We start from the raw sequence: 19,134 nt of genomic DNA, 5'->3' as shown, positions 1-19,134 counted from the left end.
AGGTATTCAAAACGAGACGAGATGGTGATAGGACTAGTGGAGACAAAAGACAGCTCTAGATTAGGTGTGAAATGCGCTGGCAGAATGGGAGACAGCTGCCAGAGAGAGAGAAAAAAAAGGGGGGGGGGGAAAGGCCAAAACAAAGGTGTGGATAAAAAATAATCTCCTCCATAATCTAATCCTCGGAGCCCCGGGTATCATTCTGGTGAATCTGCGCTGCGCTCCTTCCGAGGCCGATGTATCCTTCCTGATGTGCGGTGCCCAGAACCGTACACAGCGCTCCGGATGTGGTCAGACCGGGGCTTTGTATAGCTGCAGCAAAACGTCCTGCCCTTTATAAACTACCCCTCGTTATAAAGGCTAACATTCCATTAGCCTTTTTGATTATTTTTGGCACCTGACTACTACATTTTAGTGATCTGTGTACATGGACGTCTAAATCTCTTTGGACCTCCGCTGTTCCAAGCCTGTCACCATTTAAATAATACTCCGATCCATCCTTTTTTTGGTCCCAAATGGATGACCTCACACTTACCCGAAATCCACCTGCCACAGTTCCGCCCACTCACTCAATCTTTCAATGTCTCTTTGTAATTTTATGCTCCTGTTTACACTACTTACTATGTCACCAAACTTTGTGTCATCGGCAAACTTGGATATACGACTCTCTGTTGTGTTATCTAAGTCATTAATAAATATAGTGAATAGTTGAGGCCCCAGCACAGATCCTTGTGATCTCAGTTACAATCTTGAGTGTTCCTGGATTAGGGATTGGGGAAAGAATCAGTCAGAGTTCCTGACTCCCACTGAAAGTGCACAGGCATCAGGAGAGGACAGGAATTGGATTCTGGTGTGATGCTCCCTGCGGTGGAATAGCAGGATGCCTCTCACCATCTGGGCTCAAAGGTAAAAGCAGGCCATTTGAGTGAGAGCATTCGGTGTCCGTGGAAACCATCCATCCCATTAAAGCCAGCGCCTTAAGAGAGGAAAACCGGGGACACACAGGGATAAAAGTCCTTGACTGTTTCTCATCACTCCACCAGCTCCTGTGATGCATTCCCTGGTCGCAGGGCCAAGGTGGTGTTAGATGCCCCCCACGTTCCCTCCATCGATGTTGATAAACATCAGTGAGCAGCCCGAATCTCCCGATAACACACATTCCTCAGTTAGGCTCCCACAGAAACCACTTGAACTTTAAAGTGACCTGCGCCTTATCCACAGCTAGAAACCAAGTGGACTTTTATCCTGGAGCTGATTTCAGTCTATCGTGAAACGGAATCTCCATGTGGGCTGGTGTTCCGTTTACCTTTGACCACTTTTTTCCTTTCTGAAGACCCCTTGGGGTTATCGTTCCTCAGGTGCTGGGAGACACCCCCCCTCCCCCATTCTTCACACCAGTGCTTTGCGAGTGGGTGTTGCCAGGCTATTTGACCTTGGGGGGCACCACAGTGAAGCCTAATCTTGTTCTCATCCAGCAGTCAAAGAGAACTTGCATTTCTAACCCTTTCACAACCTCAGGACGTCCCAAAGCACTTTACAGCCAGTGAAGTACTTTTTGAAGTGTAGTCACTGTTGTAATGTCAGAAACACAGCAGCCAATTTGTGCACAGCAAGCTCCCACAATCCAAATAGTGATAATGACCAGATGTTGGTTGAGGGATAAATATTGGCCAGGACACTGGAGAGAACGCCCCTGCTTTTCTTCCAATAGTGCCGTGGGATCTTTTACATCCACCTGAGAGGACAGACGGGGCCTCGGGTTAACATCTCATCTGAAAGACAGCACCTCTGACAGTGCGGCGCTCCCTCAGTACTGCACTGAAGTGTCAGCCTAGATTTTTGTGCTCAAGTCGCTGGAGTGGGACTTGAACCCACAACCCTCTGACTCAGGCGAGAGTGCTGCCTACTGAGCCACGGCTGACACAGATGCAAACACTTTCCAGGAGGGAGGAGGGGTCTCTGGATAATGATCCAGCGCTGGAACCAATGGGCACTGAGGGTAATTGCAGCACCCTGGGATCCAGCTAACAGCACAGACCAGCGATTGACGTGGGCAGATGAGGTGGGCAGGTGAGGTGGGCAGGTGAGGTGGGCAGGGCAGGTAAGGTGGGCAGGGCAGGTGAGGTGGGCAGGGCAGGTGAGGTGGGCAGGGCAGGTGAGGTGGGCAGGGCAGGTGATGTGGACAGGTGAGGTGGGCAGATGGGGTGGGGAGGGCAGCTGATGTGGACAAGTGAGGTGGGCAGGGCAGGTGGGCAGGTGAGGTGGGCAGGGCAGGTGGGGTGGGCAGGTGAGGTGGGCAGGGCAGATGAGGTGGGCAGGGCAGGTGAGGTGGGCAGGTGAGGTGGGCAGGGCAGGTGAGGTGGGCAGGGCAGGTGAGGTGGGCAGGGCAGGTGAGGTGGGCAGGTGAGGTGGGCAGGGCAGGTGAGGTGGGCAGGTGAGGTGGGCAGGGCAGGTGAGGTGGGCAGGGCAGGTGATGTGGACAGGTGAGGTGGACAGGTGAGGTGGGCCGGTGGGGTGGGCAGGGCAGCTGATGTGGACAGGTGAGGTGGGCAGGTGAGGTGGGCAGGGCAGGTGGGCAGGGCAGGTGAGGTGGGCAGGTGAGGTGGGCAGGGCAGGTGAGGTGGGCAGGTGAGGTGGGCAGGGCAGGTGAGGTGGGCAGGGCAGGTGAGGTGGGCAGGTGAGGTGGGCAGGTGAGGTGGGCAGGGCAGGTGAGGTGGGCAGGTGAGGTGGGCAGGGCAGGTGGGGTGGGCAGGGCAGGTGGACAGGTGATGTGGGCAGGGCAGGTGGGCAGGGCAGGTGGGGTGGGCAGGTGAGGTGGGCAGGTGAGGTGGGCAGGGCAGGTGATGTGGACAGGTGAGGTGGGCAGGGCAGGTGAGGTGGGCAGGGCAGGTGCTGATTTCCCTGGTCTCAGCTGTGTGCAACCTGTGGTACTGGACCCCAGGGAGCGGGGCAGCAGCTTCAGGTATGAGGAGGGGAAAAGGGGTTTGGAGACAAACTGGTTGAGTTTGTGGTACTTCCCTGCCATCTGGTGGATGTCAGTTGACATTACAGCAACTTGCAGCTTTAAAATCCAATTATTACATGGAATGTACAGCACAGAAACAGACCATTCAGCACAACGGGTCCATGCTGGTGTTTATGCTCCACACGCGCCTCCTCCTATGCATTTTAAAAACACACGACTGTTTAACCTGTAGCTATAAGCCACACAAGAAAAAACAGACCATTTAATAAATTCTTTTTCATCCCTGCACAATCTTGTCCAAAAAGAAAGGGGGAAATTAACACCAAAACGGCTAGCAATTTTCACAGTGAAATAAAGAGGGTTAAAAGAGCAGAGGAGGAGATCCACAGGCTGGGAGTCGGGAGGGCGAATCAGGCAGAGGAAGATATGGAGCTTAGAGGAGGTTTGGGGAGGGGGCTATCCGGTGGGCTATTGCTCTCCGAGACAGCCAGCGCTGACTCAATGGGCCGAATGGCCTCCTTCTGCGCTGTACTGTTCTATGATTCCATGTAACTGGGACACAATCAAGTCTGGAAGAATGTTCTGGAACTCCGAAGAGGGGAGGAGGAAATTGGGGGAATGCTTTTTTCATTTCACTCACCGTGAAGGAATGATTCATCCGGAATGAAAAACGCTGCAGCAGAAATCCCGACTAGGATCAGGAACTTCAGAAACCAGAACCTGGAGAAAGAGAGCAGCACGGTGACTGAGAAACACTGGGACAGAGCACAGTGAGTGAGAAACAGTGGGACAGAGCACAGAGAGTGAGAAACACTGGGACAGAGCACGGTGACTGAGAAACACTGGGACAGAGCACAGTGAGTGAGAAACACTGGGACAGAGCACAGTGAGTGAGAAACACTGGGGCAGAGAACAGTGAGTGAGAAACACTGGGACAGAGCACGGTGAGTGAGAAACAGTGGGACAGAGCACAGTGAGTGAGAAACACTGGGACAGAGCACAGTGAGTGAGAAACACTGGGACAGAGCACGGTGAGCGAGAAACACTGGGACAGAGCACAGTGAGCGAGAAACACTGGGACAGAGCACAGTGAGTGAGGAACACTGGGACAGAGCACAGTGAGTGAGCAACACTGGGACAGAGCACAGTGAGTGAGGAACACTGGGACAGAGCACAGTGAGTGAGCAACACTGGGACAGAGCACAGTGAGTGAGCAACACTGGGACAGAGCACAGTGAGCGAGAAACAGTGGGGCAGAGCACAGTGAGCGAGAAACAGTGGGACAGAGCACAGTGAGTGAGAAACAGTGGGACAGAACATAGTGAGTGGGAAACACTGGGACAGAGCACAGTGAGTGAGAAACAGTGGGACAGAGCACAGTGAATGAGAAACACTGGGACAGAGCACAGTGAGTGACAAACAGTGGGACAGAGCACAGTGAGTGAGAAACAGTGGGACAGAGCACAGTGAGTGAGAAACACTGGGACAGAGCACAGTGAGTGAGAAACAGTGGGACAGAGCACAGTGAGTGAGAAACACTGGGACAGAGCACAGTGAGTGAGAAACAGTGGGACAGAGCACAGTGGGTGAGAAACACTGGGACAGAGCACGGTGAGTGAGAAACACTGGGACAGAGCACAGTGAGTGAGAAACACTGGGAGAGAGCACGGTGAGTGAGAAACACTGGGACAGAGCACGGTGAGTGAGAAACACTGGGACAGAGCACAGTGAGTGAGAAACACTGGGACAGAGCACAGTGAGTGAGAAACACTGGGACAGAGCACAGTGGGTGAGAAACACTGGGACAGAGCACAGTGAGTGAGAAACACTGGGACAGAGCACAGTGAGTGAGAAACAGTGGGACAGAGCACAGTGGGTGAGAAACACTGGGACAGAGCACAGTGAGTGAGAAACACTGGGACAGAGCACAGTGAGTGAGAAACACTGGGACAGAGCACAGTGAGTGAGAAACAGTGGGACAGAGCACAGTGAGTGAGAAACAGTGGGACAGAGCACAGTGAGTGAGAAACACTGGGACAGAGCACGGTGAGTGAGAAACACTGGGACAGAGCACAGTGAGTGAGAGACACTGGAACAGAGCACAGTGAGTGAGAAACACTGGGACAGAACACGGTGAGCGAGAAACACTGGGACAGAGCACGGTGAGTGAGAAACACTGGGACAGAGCAGAGTGACTGAGAAACAGTGGGACAGAGCACAGTGAGTGAGAAACACTGGGACAGAGCATGGTGAGTGAGCAACACTGGGACAGAGCACAGTGAGTGAGAAACACTGGGACAGAGACAGTGAGTGAGAAACACTGGGACAGAGCACGGTGAGTGAGAAACACTGGGACAGAGCACAGTGAGTGAGAAACACTGGGACAGAGCACAGTGAGTGAGAAATACTGGGACAGAGCACAGTGAGTGAGAAACACTGGGACAGAGCACGGTGAGTGAGCAACACTGGGACAGAGCACAGTGAGTGAGAAACACTGGGACAGAGCACAGTGAGTGAGAAACACTGGGACAGAACAGAGTGAGAAACACTGGGACAGAGCACAGTGACTGAGAAACACTGGGGCAGAGCACAGTGAGTGAGAAACACTGGGACAGGGCACAGTGAGTGAGAAACACTGGGACAGAGCACAGTGAGTGAGAAACACCGGGACAGAGCACGGTGAGTGAGAAACCCTGGGACAGAGCACAGTGACTGGGAAACACTGGGACAGAGCACAGTGAGTGAGAAACACTGGGACAGAGCACAGTGATTGAGAAACAGTGGGACAGAGCACAGTGAGTGAGAAACACTGGGACAGAGCACAGTGAGTGAGAAACACTGGGACAGAGCACAGTGACTGGGAAACACTGGGATAGAACACAGTGAGTGAGAAACAGTGGGACAGAGCACGGTGACTGAGAAACAGTGGGACAGAGCACAGTGAGTGAGAAACACTGGGACAGAGCAGACTGAGTGAGAAACACTGGGACAGAGCACAGTGAGTGGGAAACACTGGGACAGAGCACAGTGAGTGAGAAACACTGGGACAGAGCACAGTGAGTGAGAAACAGTGGGACAGAGCACAGTGAGTGAGAAACACTGGGACAGAGCACAGTGAGTGACTAACACTGGGACAGAGCACAGTGAGTGAGAAACAGTGGGACAAAGCACAGTGAGTGAGAAACACTGGGACAGAGCACAGTGACTGGGAAACACTGGGACAGAGCACAGTGACTGGGAAACAGTGGGACAGAGCACGGTGACTGAGAAACAGTGGGACAGAGCACAGTGAGTGAGAAACACTGGGACAGAGCACAGTGAGTGAGAAACACTGGGACAGAGCACTGTGAGTGAGAAACACTGGGACAGAGCACGGTGAGTGAGAAACACTGGGACAGAGCACTGTGAGTGAGAAACACTGGGACAGAGCACGGTGAGTGAGAAACAGTGGGACGGAGCACGGTGACTGAGAAATACTGGGACAGAGCACAGTGAGTGAGAAACAGTGGGACAGAGCACAGTGAGTGGGAAACACTGGGACAGAGCACAGTGAGTGAGAAACACTGGGACAGAGCACAGTGAGTGAGAAACAGTGGGACAGAGCACAGTGAGTGAGAAACAGTGGGACAGAGCACAGTGAGTGAGAAACACTGGGACAGAGCACAGTGAGTGAGAAACAGTGGGACAGAGCACAGTGAGTGAGAAACACTGGTACAGAGCACAGTGAGTGAGAAACAGTGGGACAGAGCACAGTGGGTGAGAAACACTGGGACAGAGCACAGTGAGTGAGAAACACTGGGACAGAGCACAGTGAGTGAGAAACACTGGGACAGAGCACGGTGAGTGAGAAACACTGGGACAGAGCACGGTGAGTGAGAAACACTGGGACAGAGCACGGTGAGTGAGAAACACTGGGACAGAGCACGGTGAGTGAGAAACACTGGGACAGAGCACAGTGAGTGAGAAACAGTGGGACAGAGCACAGTGGGTGAGAAACACTGGGACAGAGCACAGTGAGTGAGAAACACTGGGACAGAGCACAGTGAGTGAGAAACACTGGGACAGAGCACAGTGAATGAGAAAGAGTGGGACAGAGCACAGTGAGTGAGAAACACTGGGACAGAGCACGGTGAGTGAGAAACACTGGGACAGAGCACAGTGAGTGAGAAACACTGGAACAGAGCACAGTGAGTGAGAAACACTGGGACAGAACACGGTGAGCGAGAAACACTGGGACAGGGCACGGTGAGTGAGAAACACTGGGACAGAGCACAGTGAGTGAGAAACAGTGGGACAGAGCACAGTGAGTAACACTGGGACAGAGCACGGTGAGTGAGCAACACTGGGACAGAGCACAGTGAGTGAGAAACACTGGGACAGTGACAGTGAGTGAGAAACACTGGGACAGAGCACGGTGAGTGAGAAACACTGGGACAGAGCACAGTGAGTGAGAAACACTGGGACAGAGCACAGTGAGTGAGAAATACTGGGACAGAGCACAGTGAGTGAGAAACACTGGGACAGAGCACGGTGAGTGAGCAACACTGGGACAGAGCACAGTGAGTGAGAAACACTGGGACAGAGCACAGTGAGTGAGAAACACTGGGACAGAACACTGAGTGAGAAACACTGGGACAGAGCACAGTGACTGAGAAACACTGGGACAGAACACGGAGAGCGAGAAACACTGGGACAGAGCACGGTGAGTGAGAAACACTGGGACAGAGCACAGTGAGTGAGAAACAGTGGGACAGAGCACAGTGAGTAACACTGGGACAGAGCACGGTGAGTGAGCAACACTGGGACAGAGCACAGTGAGTGAGAAACACTGTGACAGAGACAGTGAGTGAGAAACACTGGGACAGAGCACGGTGAGTGAGAAACACTGGGACAGAGCACAGTGAGTGAGAAACACTGGGACAGAGCACAGTGAGTGAGAAACACTGGGACAGAGCACGGTGAGTGAGCAACACTGGGACAGAGCACAGTGAGTGAGAAACACTGGGACAGAGCACAGTGAGTGAGAAACACTGGGACAGAACACTGAGTGAGAAACACTGGGACAGAGCACATTGACTGAGAAACACTGGGGCAGAGCACAGTGAGTGAGAAACACTGGGATAGAGCACAGTGAGTGAGAAACACTGGGACAGAGCACAGTGAGTGAGAAACACCGGGACAGAGCACAGTGAGTGAGAAACAGTGGGACACAGTACAGTGAGTGAGAAACAGTGGGACAGAGAACAGTGAGTGAGAAACACTGGGACAGAGCACAGTGAGTGAGAAACACTGGGACAGAGCACAATGAGTAAGAAACACTGGACAGAGCACAGTGAGTGAGAAACACTGGGACAGAGCACAGTGAGTGAGAAACACTGGAACAGAGCAAAGTGAGTGAGAAACACTGGGACAGAGCACAGTGATTGAGAAACAGTGGGACAGAGCACAGTGAGTGAGAAACACTGGGACAGAGCACAGTGAGTGAGAAACACTGGGACAGAGCACAGTGACTGGGAAACACTGGGACAGAGCACAGTGAGTGAGAAACAGTGGGACAGAGCACGGTGACTGAGAAACAGTGGGACAGAGCACAGTGAGTGAGAAACACTGGGACAGAACAGAGTGAGTGAGAAACACTGGGACAGAGCACAGTGAGTGGGAAACACTGGGACAGAGCACAGTGAGTGAGAAACACTGGGACAGAGCACGGTGAGTGAGAAACACTGGGACAGAGCACTGTGAGTGAGAAACACTGGGACAGAGCACGGCGAGTGAGAAACAGTGGGACGGAGCACGGTGACTGAGAAACACTGGGACAGAGCACAGTGACTGAGAAACAGTGGGAGAGAGCACAGTGAGTGGGAAACACTGGGACAGAGCACAGTGAGTGAGAAACACTGGGACAGAGCACAGTGAGTGAGAAACAGTGGGACAGAGCACGGTGAGTGAGAAACAGTGGGACAGAGCACAGTGAGTGAGAAACAGTGGGACAGAGCACAGTGAGTGAGAAACACTGGGACGGAGCACAGTGAGTGAGAAACAGTGGGACAGAGCACAGTGGGTGAGAAACACTGCGACAGAGCACAGTGAGTGAGAAACACTGGGACAGAGCACAGTGAGTGAGAAACAATGGGACAGAGCACGGTGAGTGAGAAACACTGGGACAGAGCACGGTGAGTGAGAAACACTGGGACAGAGCACAGTGAGTGAGAAACACTGGGACAGAGCACAGTGAGTGAGAAACACTGGGACAGAGCACAGTGGGTGAGAAACACTGGGACAGAGCACAGTGAGTGAGAAACACTGGGACAGAGCACAGTGAGTGAGAAACAGTGGGACAGAGCACAGTGGGTGATAAACACTGGGACAGAGCACAGTGAGTGAGAAACACTGGGACAGAGCACAGTGAGTGAGAAACACTGGGACAGAGCACAGTGAGTGAGAAACAGTGGGACAGAGCACAGTGAGTGAGAAACAGTGGGACAGAGCACAGTGAGTGAGAAACACTGGGACAGAGCACGGTGAGTGAGAAACACTGGGACAGAGCACAGTGAGTGAGAAACACTGGAACAGAGCACAGTGAGTGAGAAACACTGGGACAGAACACGGTGATCGAGAAACACTGGGACAGAGCACGGTGAGTGAGAAACACTGGGACAGAGCACAGTGAGTGAGAAACAGTGGGACAGAGCACAGCGAGTGAGAAACACTGGGACAGAGCACGGTGAGTGAGCAACACTGGGACAGAGCACAGTGAGTGAAAAACACTGGGACAGAGACAGTGAGTGAGAAACACTGGGACAGAGCACGGTGAGTGAGAAACACTGGGACAGAGCACAGTGAGTGAGAAACACTGGGACACAGCACAGTGAGTGAGAAATACTGGGACTGAGCACAGTGAGTGAGAAACACTGGGACAGAGCACGGTGAGTGAGCAACACTGGGACAGAGCACAGTGAGTGAGAAGCACTGGGACAGAGCACAGTGAGTGAGAAACACTGGGACAGAACACTGAGTGAGAAACACTGGGACAGAGCACAGCGACTGAGAAACACTGGGGCAGAGCACAGTGAGTGAGAAACACTGGGACAGAGCACAGTGAGTGAGAAACACTGGGACAGAGCACAGTGAGTGAGAAACACCGGGACAGAGCACAGTGAGTGAGAAACACTGGGACAGAGCACAGTGAGTGAGAAACACTGGGACAGAGCACAGTGAGTGAGAAACACTGGGACAGAGAACAGTGAGTGAGAAACACCGGGACAGAGCACAGTGAGTGAGAAACACTGGGACAGAGCACAGTGAGTGAGAAACACTGGGACAGAGCACAGTGAGTGAGAAACACTGGGACAGAGAACAGTGAGTGAGAAACACTGGGACAGAGCACAGTGAGTGAGAAACAGTGGGACAGAGCACAATGAGTAAGAAACACTGGGACAGAGCACAGTGAGTGAGAAACACTGGGACAGAGCACAGTGAGTGAGAAACACTGGGACAGAGCAAAGTGAGTGAGAAACACTGGGACAGAGCACAGTGATTGAGAAACAGTGGGACAGAGCACAGTGAGTGAGAAACACTGGGACAGAGCACAGTGAGTGAGAAACACTGGGACAGAGCACAGTGACTGGGAAACACTGGGACAGAGCACAGTGAGTGAGAAACAGTGGGACAGAGCACGGTGACTGAGAAACAGTGGGACAGAGCACAGTGAGCGAGAAACACTGGGACAGAGCACAGTGAGTGAGAAACAGTGGGACAGAGCACAGTGAGTGAGAAACCCTGGGACAGAGCACAGTGACTGGGAAACACTGGGACAGAGCACAGTGAGTGAAAAACAGTGGGACAGAGCACGGTGACTGAGAAACAGTGGGACAGAGCACAGTGAGTGAGAAACACTGGGACAGAGCACAGTGAGTGAGAAACACTGGGACAGAGCACAGTGACTGGGAAACACTGGGACAGAGCACAGTGAGTGAGAAACAGTGGGACAGAGCGCGGTGACTGAGAAACAGTGGGACAGAGCACAGTGAGTGAGAAACACTGGGACAGAGCAGAGTGAGTGAGAAACACTGGGACAGAGCACAGTGAGTGGGAAACACTGGGACAGAGCACAGTGAGTGAGAAACACTGCGACAGAGCACGGTGACTGAGAAACAGTGGGACAGAGCACAGTGAATGAGAAACAGTGGGACAGAGCACAGCGAGTGAGAAACACTGGGACAGAGTACGGTGACTGAGAACCACTGGGACAGAGCACAGTGAGTGAGAAACAGTGGGACAGAGCGCGGTGACTGAGAAACAGTGGGACAGAGCACAGTGAGTGAGAAACACCGGGACAGAGCACAGTGAGTGAGAAACACTGGGACAGAGCACAGTGATTGAGAAACACTGGGACAGAGCACGGTGAGTGAGAAACACTGGGACAGAGCAACAGGTGCAGGTCACTTTGCATTCCATGTATCAGCACCGTGCCACCTGTAGGCAGAAGAAACATCTGATCAAAAGGAGGCAGAAATCCCCAAACTTGTGCCTTAACCATAAGCTGAGAAAAGCATTGGGTTCAGGTTCTTAGATTTGCTCCTGTCGATATGTAGACCTTTCAGTGAGGCTGCTGGGCATTGATAAATTAGGTTCAGTTTAATACTGTGGACTCACATCCAATAGGCTTCCGTGTGGGCGCATTGATTGATCAGAGTGTGTGTTGATTGGTTAGTGTGTGTGTGTGTGTGTGTGTTGATTGGTCAGTGCATTGATTGGTCAGTGTATGTGTGTGTGTTGATTGGTCAGTGCATTGATTGGTCAGTGCGTTGATTGGTCAGTGCATTGATTGGTCAGTGTATGTGTGTGTGTTGATTGGTCAGTGCGTTGATTGGTCAGTGTATGTGTGTGTGTTGATTGGTCAGTGCATTGATTGGTCAGTGCGTTGATTGGTCAGTGCATTGATTGGTCAGTGTATGTGTGTGTGTTGATTGGTCAGTGCATTGATTGGTCAGTGCGTTGATTGGCTAGTGCATTGGTTGGCCAGTGTGTGTGTGTGAGTTGATTGGTCAGTGCATTGATTGGTCAGTGTGTGTGTGTGTGTTGATTGGTCAGTGCATTGATTGGTCAGTGTATGTGTGTGTGTTAATTGGTCAGTGCATTGATTGGTCAGTGCATTGATTGGCCAGTGTGTGTGTGAGTTGATTGGTCAGTGTGACTTTGAGAGATATCGTATTCCAGTTACCCGTTGTGAATCAGAGCCCTGAAATCTCGACTGGACTTGACGTTGAGGAGGAACACACACAGCAACAGGTAGAAGCAGGCCGTTCCAAAGCAGACCCTGTACACGGCCGAATATCCGATTAACATGTCACAGTCGGAGCCAGGCTGCAGCTGATCACAGAACATTCCAAAGAAAGGCACCTAAAACAGAAGGGAAAAGAGTCAAACACAGCCCATGTACACTCTCCCCTATCATGGACTCTATCCACCCATTTAATCTCCTCCCACAGCCCGTGTACACTCTCCCCTATCACAGACTCTACCCACCCATTTAATCTCCTCCCACAGCCCGTGTACACTCTCCCCTATCACAGACTCTACCCACCCATTTAATCTCCTCCCACAGCCCATGTACACTCTCCCCTATCACAGACTCTACCCACCCATTTAATCTCCTCCCACAGCCCGTGTACACTCTCCCCTATCACAGACTCTACCCACCCATTTAATCTCCTCCCACAGCCCGTGTACACTCTCCCCTATCACAGACTCTACCCACCCATTTAATCTCCTCCCTCTCCTTTTCTTGTCCTCCAGCAAAAGAAGGTGAAGGAATGTTACTGGCGGACAGTTAATCCCAGTGAGAGGCCCCATTAAAAGGGAACCTTTGGGGCCTGTGGTTTCCTCTCCCTGTGGTCAGGGCGCGACCTTCACACGGTAACTGACCACAGCGGCCTGAGTGAGACCAGGAGCTCACCGGGTGCAGCTCCCACTCAACGGTAGAGCAGTCCCCAGAGTGGACCTTGACCAAGACATGGGCTGGAATTGTGGCCCTTAAACAACAGCAGCAACAACGTGCATTTATATAGCGCCTTTAATGTAGTAAAACCTCCCGAGGAGCTTCACAGGAGCGATTATAAAACAAAATCTGACACGAGTCACATAAAGAGATATTAGGACAGGTGACCACAAGCTTGGTCGAAGAGGTAGGTTTTAAGGAGCGTCTTAAGGAGGAGAGAGAGGTAGCAAGGTTTAGGGAGGGAATTCCAGAGCTGAGGGCCCGGGCAGCTGAAGGCACGGCTGCCAATGGTGGGGCGAATAAAATCAGGGCTGGTCAAGAGGCCAAAATTGGAGGAGCGCAGAGATCTCGGAGGGTTGTAGGGCTGGAGGAGGTTACAGAGATAGGGAGGGTTGTGGGGGCTGGAGGAGGTTACAGAGATAGGGAGGGTTGTAGGGGCTGGAGGAGGTTACAGAGATAGGGAGGGTTGTAGGGGCTGGAGGAGGTTACAGAGATAGGGAGGGTTGTGGGGGCTGGAGGAGGTTACAGAGATAGGGAGGGTTGTAGGGGCTGGAGGAGGTTACAGAGATAGGGAGTGTTGTTGGGGCTGCAGGAGGTTACAGAGATAGGGAGGGTTGTAGGGCTGGAGGAGGTTACAGAGATAGGGAGGGTTGTGGGGCTGGAGGAGGTTACAGAGATAGGGAGGGTTGTGGGGCTGGAGGAGGTTACAGAGATAGGGAGGACTGTAGGGGCTAGAGGAGGTTACAGAGATAGGGAGGGTTGTGGGGCTGGAGGAGGTTACAGAGATAGGGAGGGTTGTGGGGGCTGGAGGAGGTTACAGAGATAGGGAGGGTTGTGGGGCTGGAGGAGGTTACAGAGATAGGGAGGGTTGTGGGGCTGGAGGAGGTTACAGAGATAGGGAGGGTTGTAGGGGCTGGAGGAGGTTACAGAGATAGGGAGGGTTGTGGGGCTGGAGGAGGTTACAGAGATAGGGAGGGTTGTAGGGGCTGGAGGAGGTTACAGAGATAGGGAGGGTTGTAGGGGCTGGAGGAGGTTACAGAGATAGGGAGGGTTGTAGGGGCTGGAGGAGGTTACAGAGATAGGGAGGGTTGTAGGAGCTGGAGGAGGTTACAGAGATAGGGAGGGTTGTAGGGGCTGGAGGAGGTTACAGAGATAGGGAGGGTTGTAGGGGCTGGAGGAGGTTACAGAGATAGGGAGGGTTGCAGGGGCTGGAGGAGGTTACAGAGATAGGGAGGGTTGTAGGGGCTGGAGGAGGTTACAGAGATAGGGAGGGTTGTAGGGCTGGAGGAGGTTACAGAGATAGGGAGGGTTGTAGGGCTGGAGGAGGTTACAGAGATAGGGAGGGTTGTAGGGGCTGCAGGAGGTTACAGAGATAGGGAGGGTTGTAGGGGCTGGAGGAGATTACAGAGATAGGGAGGGTTGTAGGGCTGGAGGAGGTTACAGAGATAGGGAGGGTTGTAGGGGCTGGAGAAGGTTACAGAGGTAGGGAGGGTTGTAGGGCTGGAGGAGGTTACAGAGATAGGGAGGGTTGTAGGGCTGGAGGAGGTTACAGAGATAGGGAGGGGCGAGGCCATGGAGGGATGTTAATGGAGCCACGCTGATAGACAAGGTACCCAGCAGGTTTTAGTTCGCAGGTTGATGTGAGCCCAGGGTTCCTACTTACACTCTCCCTCACTGATTCTGCGACGGTTCTGGACAGCATCAGGCAGCAGCCGGTAGAGCTGACGATGTGATACAGTGTGTACATCAATCGGGTCCCAGACGACACCTTAATGCCTGGGAAAAAGGAGCAGCACAGCGAGCAGGGAGATGGCCCGCAGCAGCAGCAGATCTGGGGCAGAAATAAATGGGACAGCAGGTTACAGGAGACACCGTGCAATGATTAACCTGGAAACAGACGCTCCCTAGAATGTCCAGCCTGTCACTGCCCTCTCCACTCTTTTACAATGATTTTGGTGAATTTTTTGTTCATCAAGATGAGGGCAGTCAGCACCCAGTGTCAGCATCAAACACTCCCAGGGCAGGTACAGCACGGGTTAGATACAGAGTAAAGCTCCCTCTACACTGTCCCATCAAACACTCCCAGGGCAGGTACAGCACGGGTTAGATACAGAGTAAAGCTCCCTCGACACTGTCCCATCAAACACTCCCAGGGCAGGTACAGCACGGGTTAGATACAAGTAAAGCTCCCTCGACACTGTCCCATCAAACACTCCCAGGGCAGGTACAGCATGGGTTAGATACAGAGTAAAGCTCCCTCTACACTGTCCCATCAAACACTCCCAGGGCAGGCACAGCACGGGTTAGGTACAGAGTAAAGCTCCCTCTACACTGTCCCATCAAACACTCCCAGGGCAGGTACAGCATGGGTTAGATACAGAGTAAGGCTCCCTCTACACTGTCCCATCAAACACTCCCAGGGCAGGTACAGCACGGGTTAGGTACAGAGTAAAGCTCCCTCTACACTGTCCCATCAAACACTCCCAGGGCAGGTACAGCATGGGTTAGATACAGAGTAAAGCTCCCTCTACACTGTCCCATCAAACACTCCCAGGGCAGGTACAGCACGGGTTAGGTACAGAGTAAAGCTCCCTCTACACTGTCCCATCAAACACTCCCAGGGCAGGTACAGCACGGGGTTAGATATAGAGTAAAGCTCCCTCTACACTGTCCCATCAAACACTCCCAGGGCAGGTACAGCACGGGTTAGATACAGAGTAAGGCTCCCTCTACACTGTCCCATCAAACACTCCCAGGGCAGGTACAGCACGGGTTAGATACAGAGTAAGGCTCCCTCTACACTGTCCCATCAAACACTCCCAGGGCAGGTACAGCACGGGTTAGATACAGAGTAAAGCTCCCTCTACACTGTCCCATCAAACACTCCCAGGGCAGGTACAGCACGGGTTAGATACAGAGTAAAGCTCCCTCTACACTGTCCCATCAAACACTCCCAGGGCAGGTACAGCACGGGTTAGATACAGAGTAAAGCTTCCTCTACACTGTCCCATCAAACACTCCCAGGGCAGGTACAGCACGGGTTAGATACAGAGTAAAGCTCCCTCTACACTGTCCCATCAAACACTCCCAGGGCAGGTACAGCACGGGTTAGATACAGAGTAAAGCTCCCTCTACACTGTCCCATCAAACACTCCCAGGGCAGGTACAGCACGGATTAGATACAGAGTAAAGCTCCCTCTACACTGTCCCGCCAAACACTCCCAGGGCAGGTACAGCACGGGTTAGATACAGAGTAAAGCTCCCTCTACACTGTCCCATCAAACACTCCCAGGGCAGGTACAGCACGGGTTAGATACAGAGTAAAGCTCCCTCTACACTATCCCAACATTATGCCTCAGCCTCTAACAGGACCAGTGTGATACTTTCCATATCCAAGTCTCTCATCCTGTGGACTCACTGAGCGAGTTTGATCATTTGATGCTGAACTGTGGTCAGGATCGTAGAATCACAGAATGAGAGAAATGTACAGCACAGTTGGAGGCCATTTGGCCCATTGTGTCTGTACCGGCTGATGAGGGGTTTTCCTCAACTCCCCTCTAATCCTTCTACCAATTATTTTAAATCTAAGCCCCCTGATTATTGACCTCTCTGCTCAGGGAAATAGGTCCTCCCTGTCCACTCTATCTAGGCCCCTCATAATTTTATACACCTCAATTCAATCTCCCCTCAGCCTCCTTTGTTCTAAAGAAAACAAGCCCAGCCTATCCAGTTTTTCCTCATAGCTAAAATTCCCCAGCCCAGGCCACATCCTCGTAAATCTCCTCTGCACCCTTTCTAGTGCAATCACATCCTTCCTGTAATGTGGTGACCAGAACTGCACGCAGTACTCTAGCTGCGGCCTAACTAGTGTTTTCTACAGTTCAAGCATAACCCCCCTGCTCTTTAATTCTGTGCCTCGGCTAATAAAGGAAAGTATCCCGTGTGCCTTCTTAACCACCTTCTCTACCTGTCCTGCTACCTTCTGTATGAATTCAGATAATTCAATCTCTTATTTTCTCCTCTCCTGAAGGCGCCGACTCTCACTGGGGTACAGTTCCTGAAGGTGCTGACTCTCACTGGGGTACAGTTCCTGAAGGTGCTGACTCTCACTGGGGTACAGTTCCTGAAGGTACTGACTCTCACTGGGGTACAGTTCCTGAAGGTGCTGACTCTCACTGGGGTACAGCTCCTGAAGGTGCTGACTCTCACTGGGGTACAGTTCCTGAAGGTGCTGACTCTCACTGGGGTACAGTTCCTGAAGGTGCTGACTCTCACTGGGGTACAGTTCCTGAAGGTGCTGATTCTCACTGGGGTACAGTTCCTGAAGGTGCTGACTGTCACTGGGGTACAGTTCCTGAAGGCGCTGACTCTCACTGGGGTACAGTTCCTGAAGGTGCTGACTCTCACTGGGGTACAGTTCCTGAAGGTGCTGACTCTCACTGGGGTACAGTTCCTGAAGGTGCTGACTCTCACTGGGGTACAGTTCCTGAAGGTGCTGACTCTCACTGGGGTACAGTTCCCCAGGTGCTGACTCTCTCTGGGGTACAGTTCCTGAAGGTGCTGACTCTCACTGGGGTACAGTTCCTGAAGGTGCTGACTCTCACTGGGGAACAGTTCTGAAGGTGCTGACTCTCACTGGGGTACGGTTCCTGAATGTGCAGACTCTCACTGGGGTACAGTTCCTGAAGGTGCTGACTCTCACTGGGGTACAGTTCTTGAAGGTGCTGACTCTCACTGGGGTACAGTTCCTGAAGGTGCTGTCTCTCCCTGGGGTACAGTTCCTGAAGGTGCCGACTCTCACTGGGGTACAGTTCCTGAAGGTGCTGACTCTCACTGGGGTACAGTTCCTGAAGGTGCTGACTCTCACTGGGATACAGTTCCTGAAGGTGCTGACTCTCACTGGGGTACAGTTCCTGAAGGTGCTGACTCTCACTGGGGTACAGTTCCTGAAGGTGCTGACTCTCACTGGGGTACAGTTCCTGAAGGTGCTGACTCTCACTGGGGTACAGTTCCTGAAGGTGCCGACTCTCACTGGGGTACAGTTCCTGAAGGTGCTGACTCTCACTGGGGTACAGTTCCTGAAGGTGCCGACTCTCACTGGGGTACAGTTCCTGAAGGTGCTGACTCTCACTGGGGTACAATTCCTGAAGGTGCTGACTCTCACTGGGGTACAGTTCCTGAAGCTGCTGACTCTAACTGGGGTACAGTTCCTGAAGGTGCTGACTCTCACTGGGGTACAGTTCCTGAAGGTGCTGACTCTCACTGGGGTACAGTTCCTGAAGGTGCTGACTCTCACTGGGGTACAGTTCCTGAAGGTGCTGACTCTCACTGGGGTACAGTTCCTGAAGGTGCTGACTCTCACTGGGGTACAGTTCCTGAAGGTGCTGACTCTCACTGGGGTACAGTTCCTGAAGGTGCTGACTCTCACTGGCGTACAGTTCCTGAAGGTGCTGACTCTCACTGGGGTACAGCTCCTGAAGGTGCTGACTCTCACTGGGGTACAGTTCCTGAAGGTGCTGACTCTCACTGGGGTGCAGTTCCTGAAGGTGCTGACTCTCTCTGGGGTACAGTTCCTGAAGGTGCTGACTCTCACTGGGGTACAGTTCCTGAAGGTGCTGACTCTCACTGGGGTACAGTTCCTGAAGGTGCTGACTCTCACTGGGGTACAGTTCCTGAAGGTGCTGACTCTCACTGGGGTACAGTTCCTGAAGGTGCTGACTCTCACTGGGGTACAGTTCCTGAAGGTGCCGACTCTCACTGGGGTACAGTTCCTGAAGCTGCTGACTCTCACTGGGGTACAGTTCCTGAAGGTGCCGACTCTCACTGGGGTACAGTTCCTGAAGGTGCTGACTCTCACTGGGGTACAGTTCCTGAAGGTGCCGACTCTCACTGGGGTACAGTTCCTGAAGGTGCTGACTCTCACTGGGGTACAGTTCCTGAAGGTGCTCTCTCTGGGGTACAGTTCCTGAAGGTGCTGACTCTCACTGGGGTACAGTTCCTGAAGGTGCTGACTCTCACTGGGGTACGGTTCCTGAAGGCGCTGACTCTCACTGGGGTACAGTTCCTGAAGGTGCTGACTCTCACTGGGGTACAGTTCCTGAAGGTGCAGACTCTCACTGGGGTACAGTTCCTGAAGGTGCTGACTCTCACTGGGGTACAGTTCCTGAAG

The 19,134-nt window shown here is 52.7% G+C and overlaps 1 protein-coding gene across 1 annotated transcript in view; it reads right to left on the bottom strand.

Annotated features, from left to right (window-relative positions):
• serinc4 (serine incorporator 4) overlaps window positions 1-19,134 on the bottom strand; it is a 40,137-nt gene that overhangs the window by 17,224 nt on the left and 3,779 nt on the right. Inside the window, exons 2-4 of the mRNA XM_085972427.1 lie at window positions 14,629-14,796; window positions 12,189-12,367; window positions 3,606-3,685 (exon numbers count right to left, since the gene is read on the bottom strand). Of these exons, the coding sequence (XP_085828553.1) occupies window positions 3,606-3,685; window positions 12,189-12,367; window positions 14,629-14,796 (427 nt within the window). The remainder of the gene's footprint in view (window positions 1-3,605; window positions 3,686-12,188; window positions 12,368-14,628; window positions 14,797-19,134) is intronic.

This window comes from Somniosus microcephalus, chromosome 32 (genome assembly GCF_052327205.1).
Source record: "Somniosus microcephalus isolate GS21.2 chromosome 32, FLI_Smic_1.0, whole genome shotgun sequence".
Classification (NCBI taxonomy): domain Eukaryota; kingdom Metazoa; phylum Chordata; class Chondrichthyes; order Squaliformes; family Somniosidae; genus Somniosus; species Somniosus microcephalus.
The sequence above is the reverse complement of the archived record's forward strand: the minus strand, read 5'-3'. Positions and strand labels throughout refer to the sequence as shown.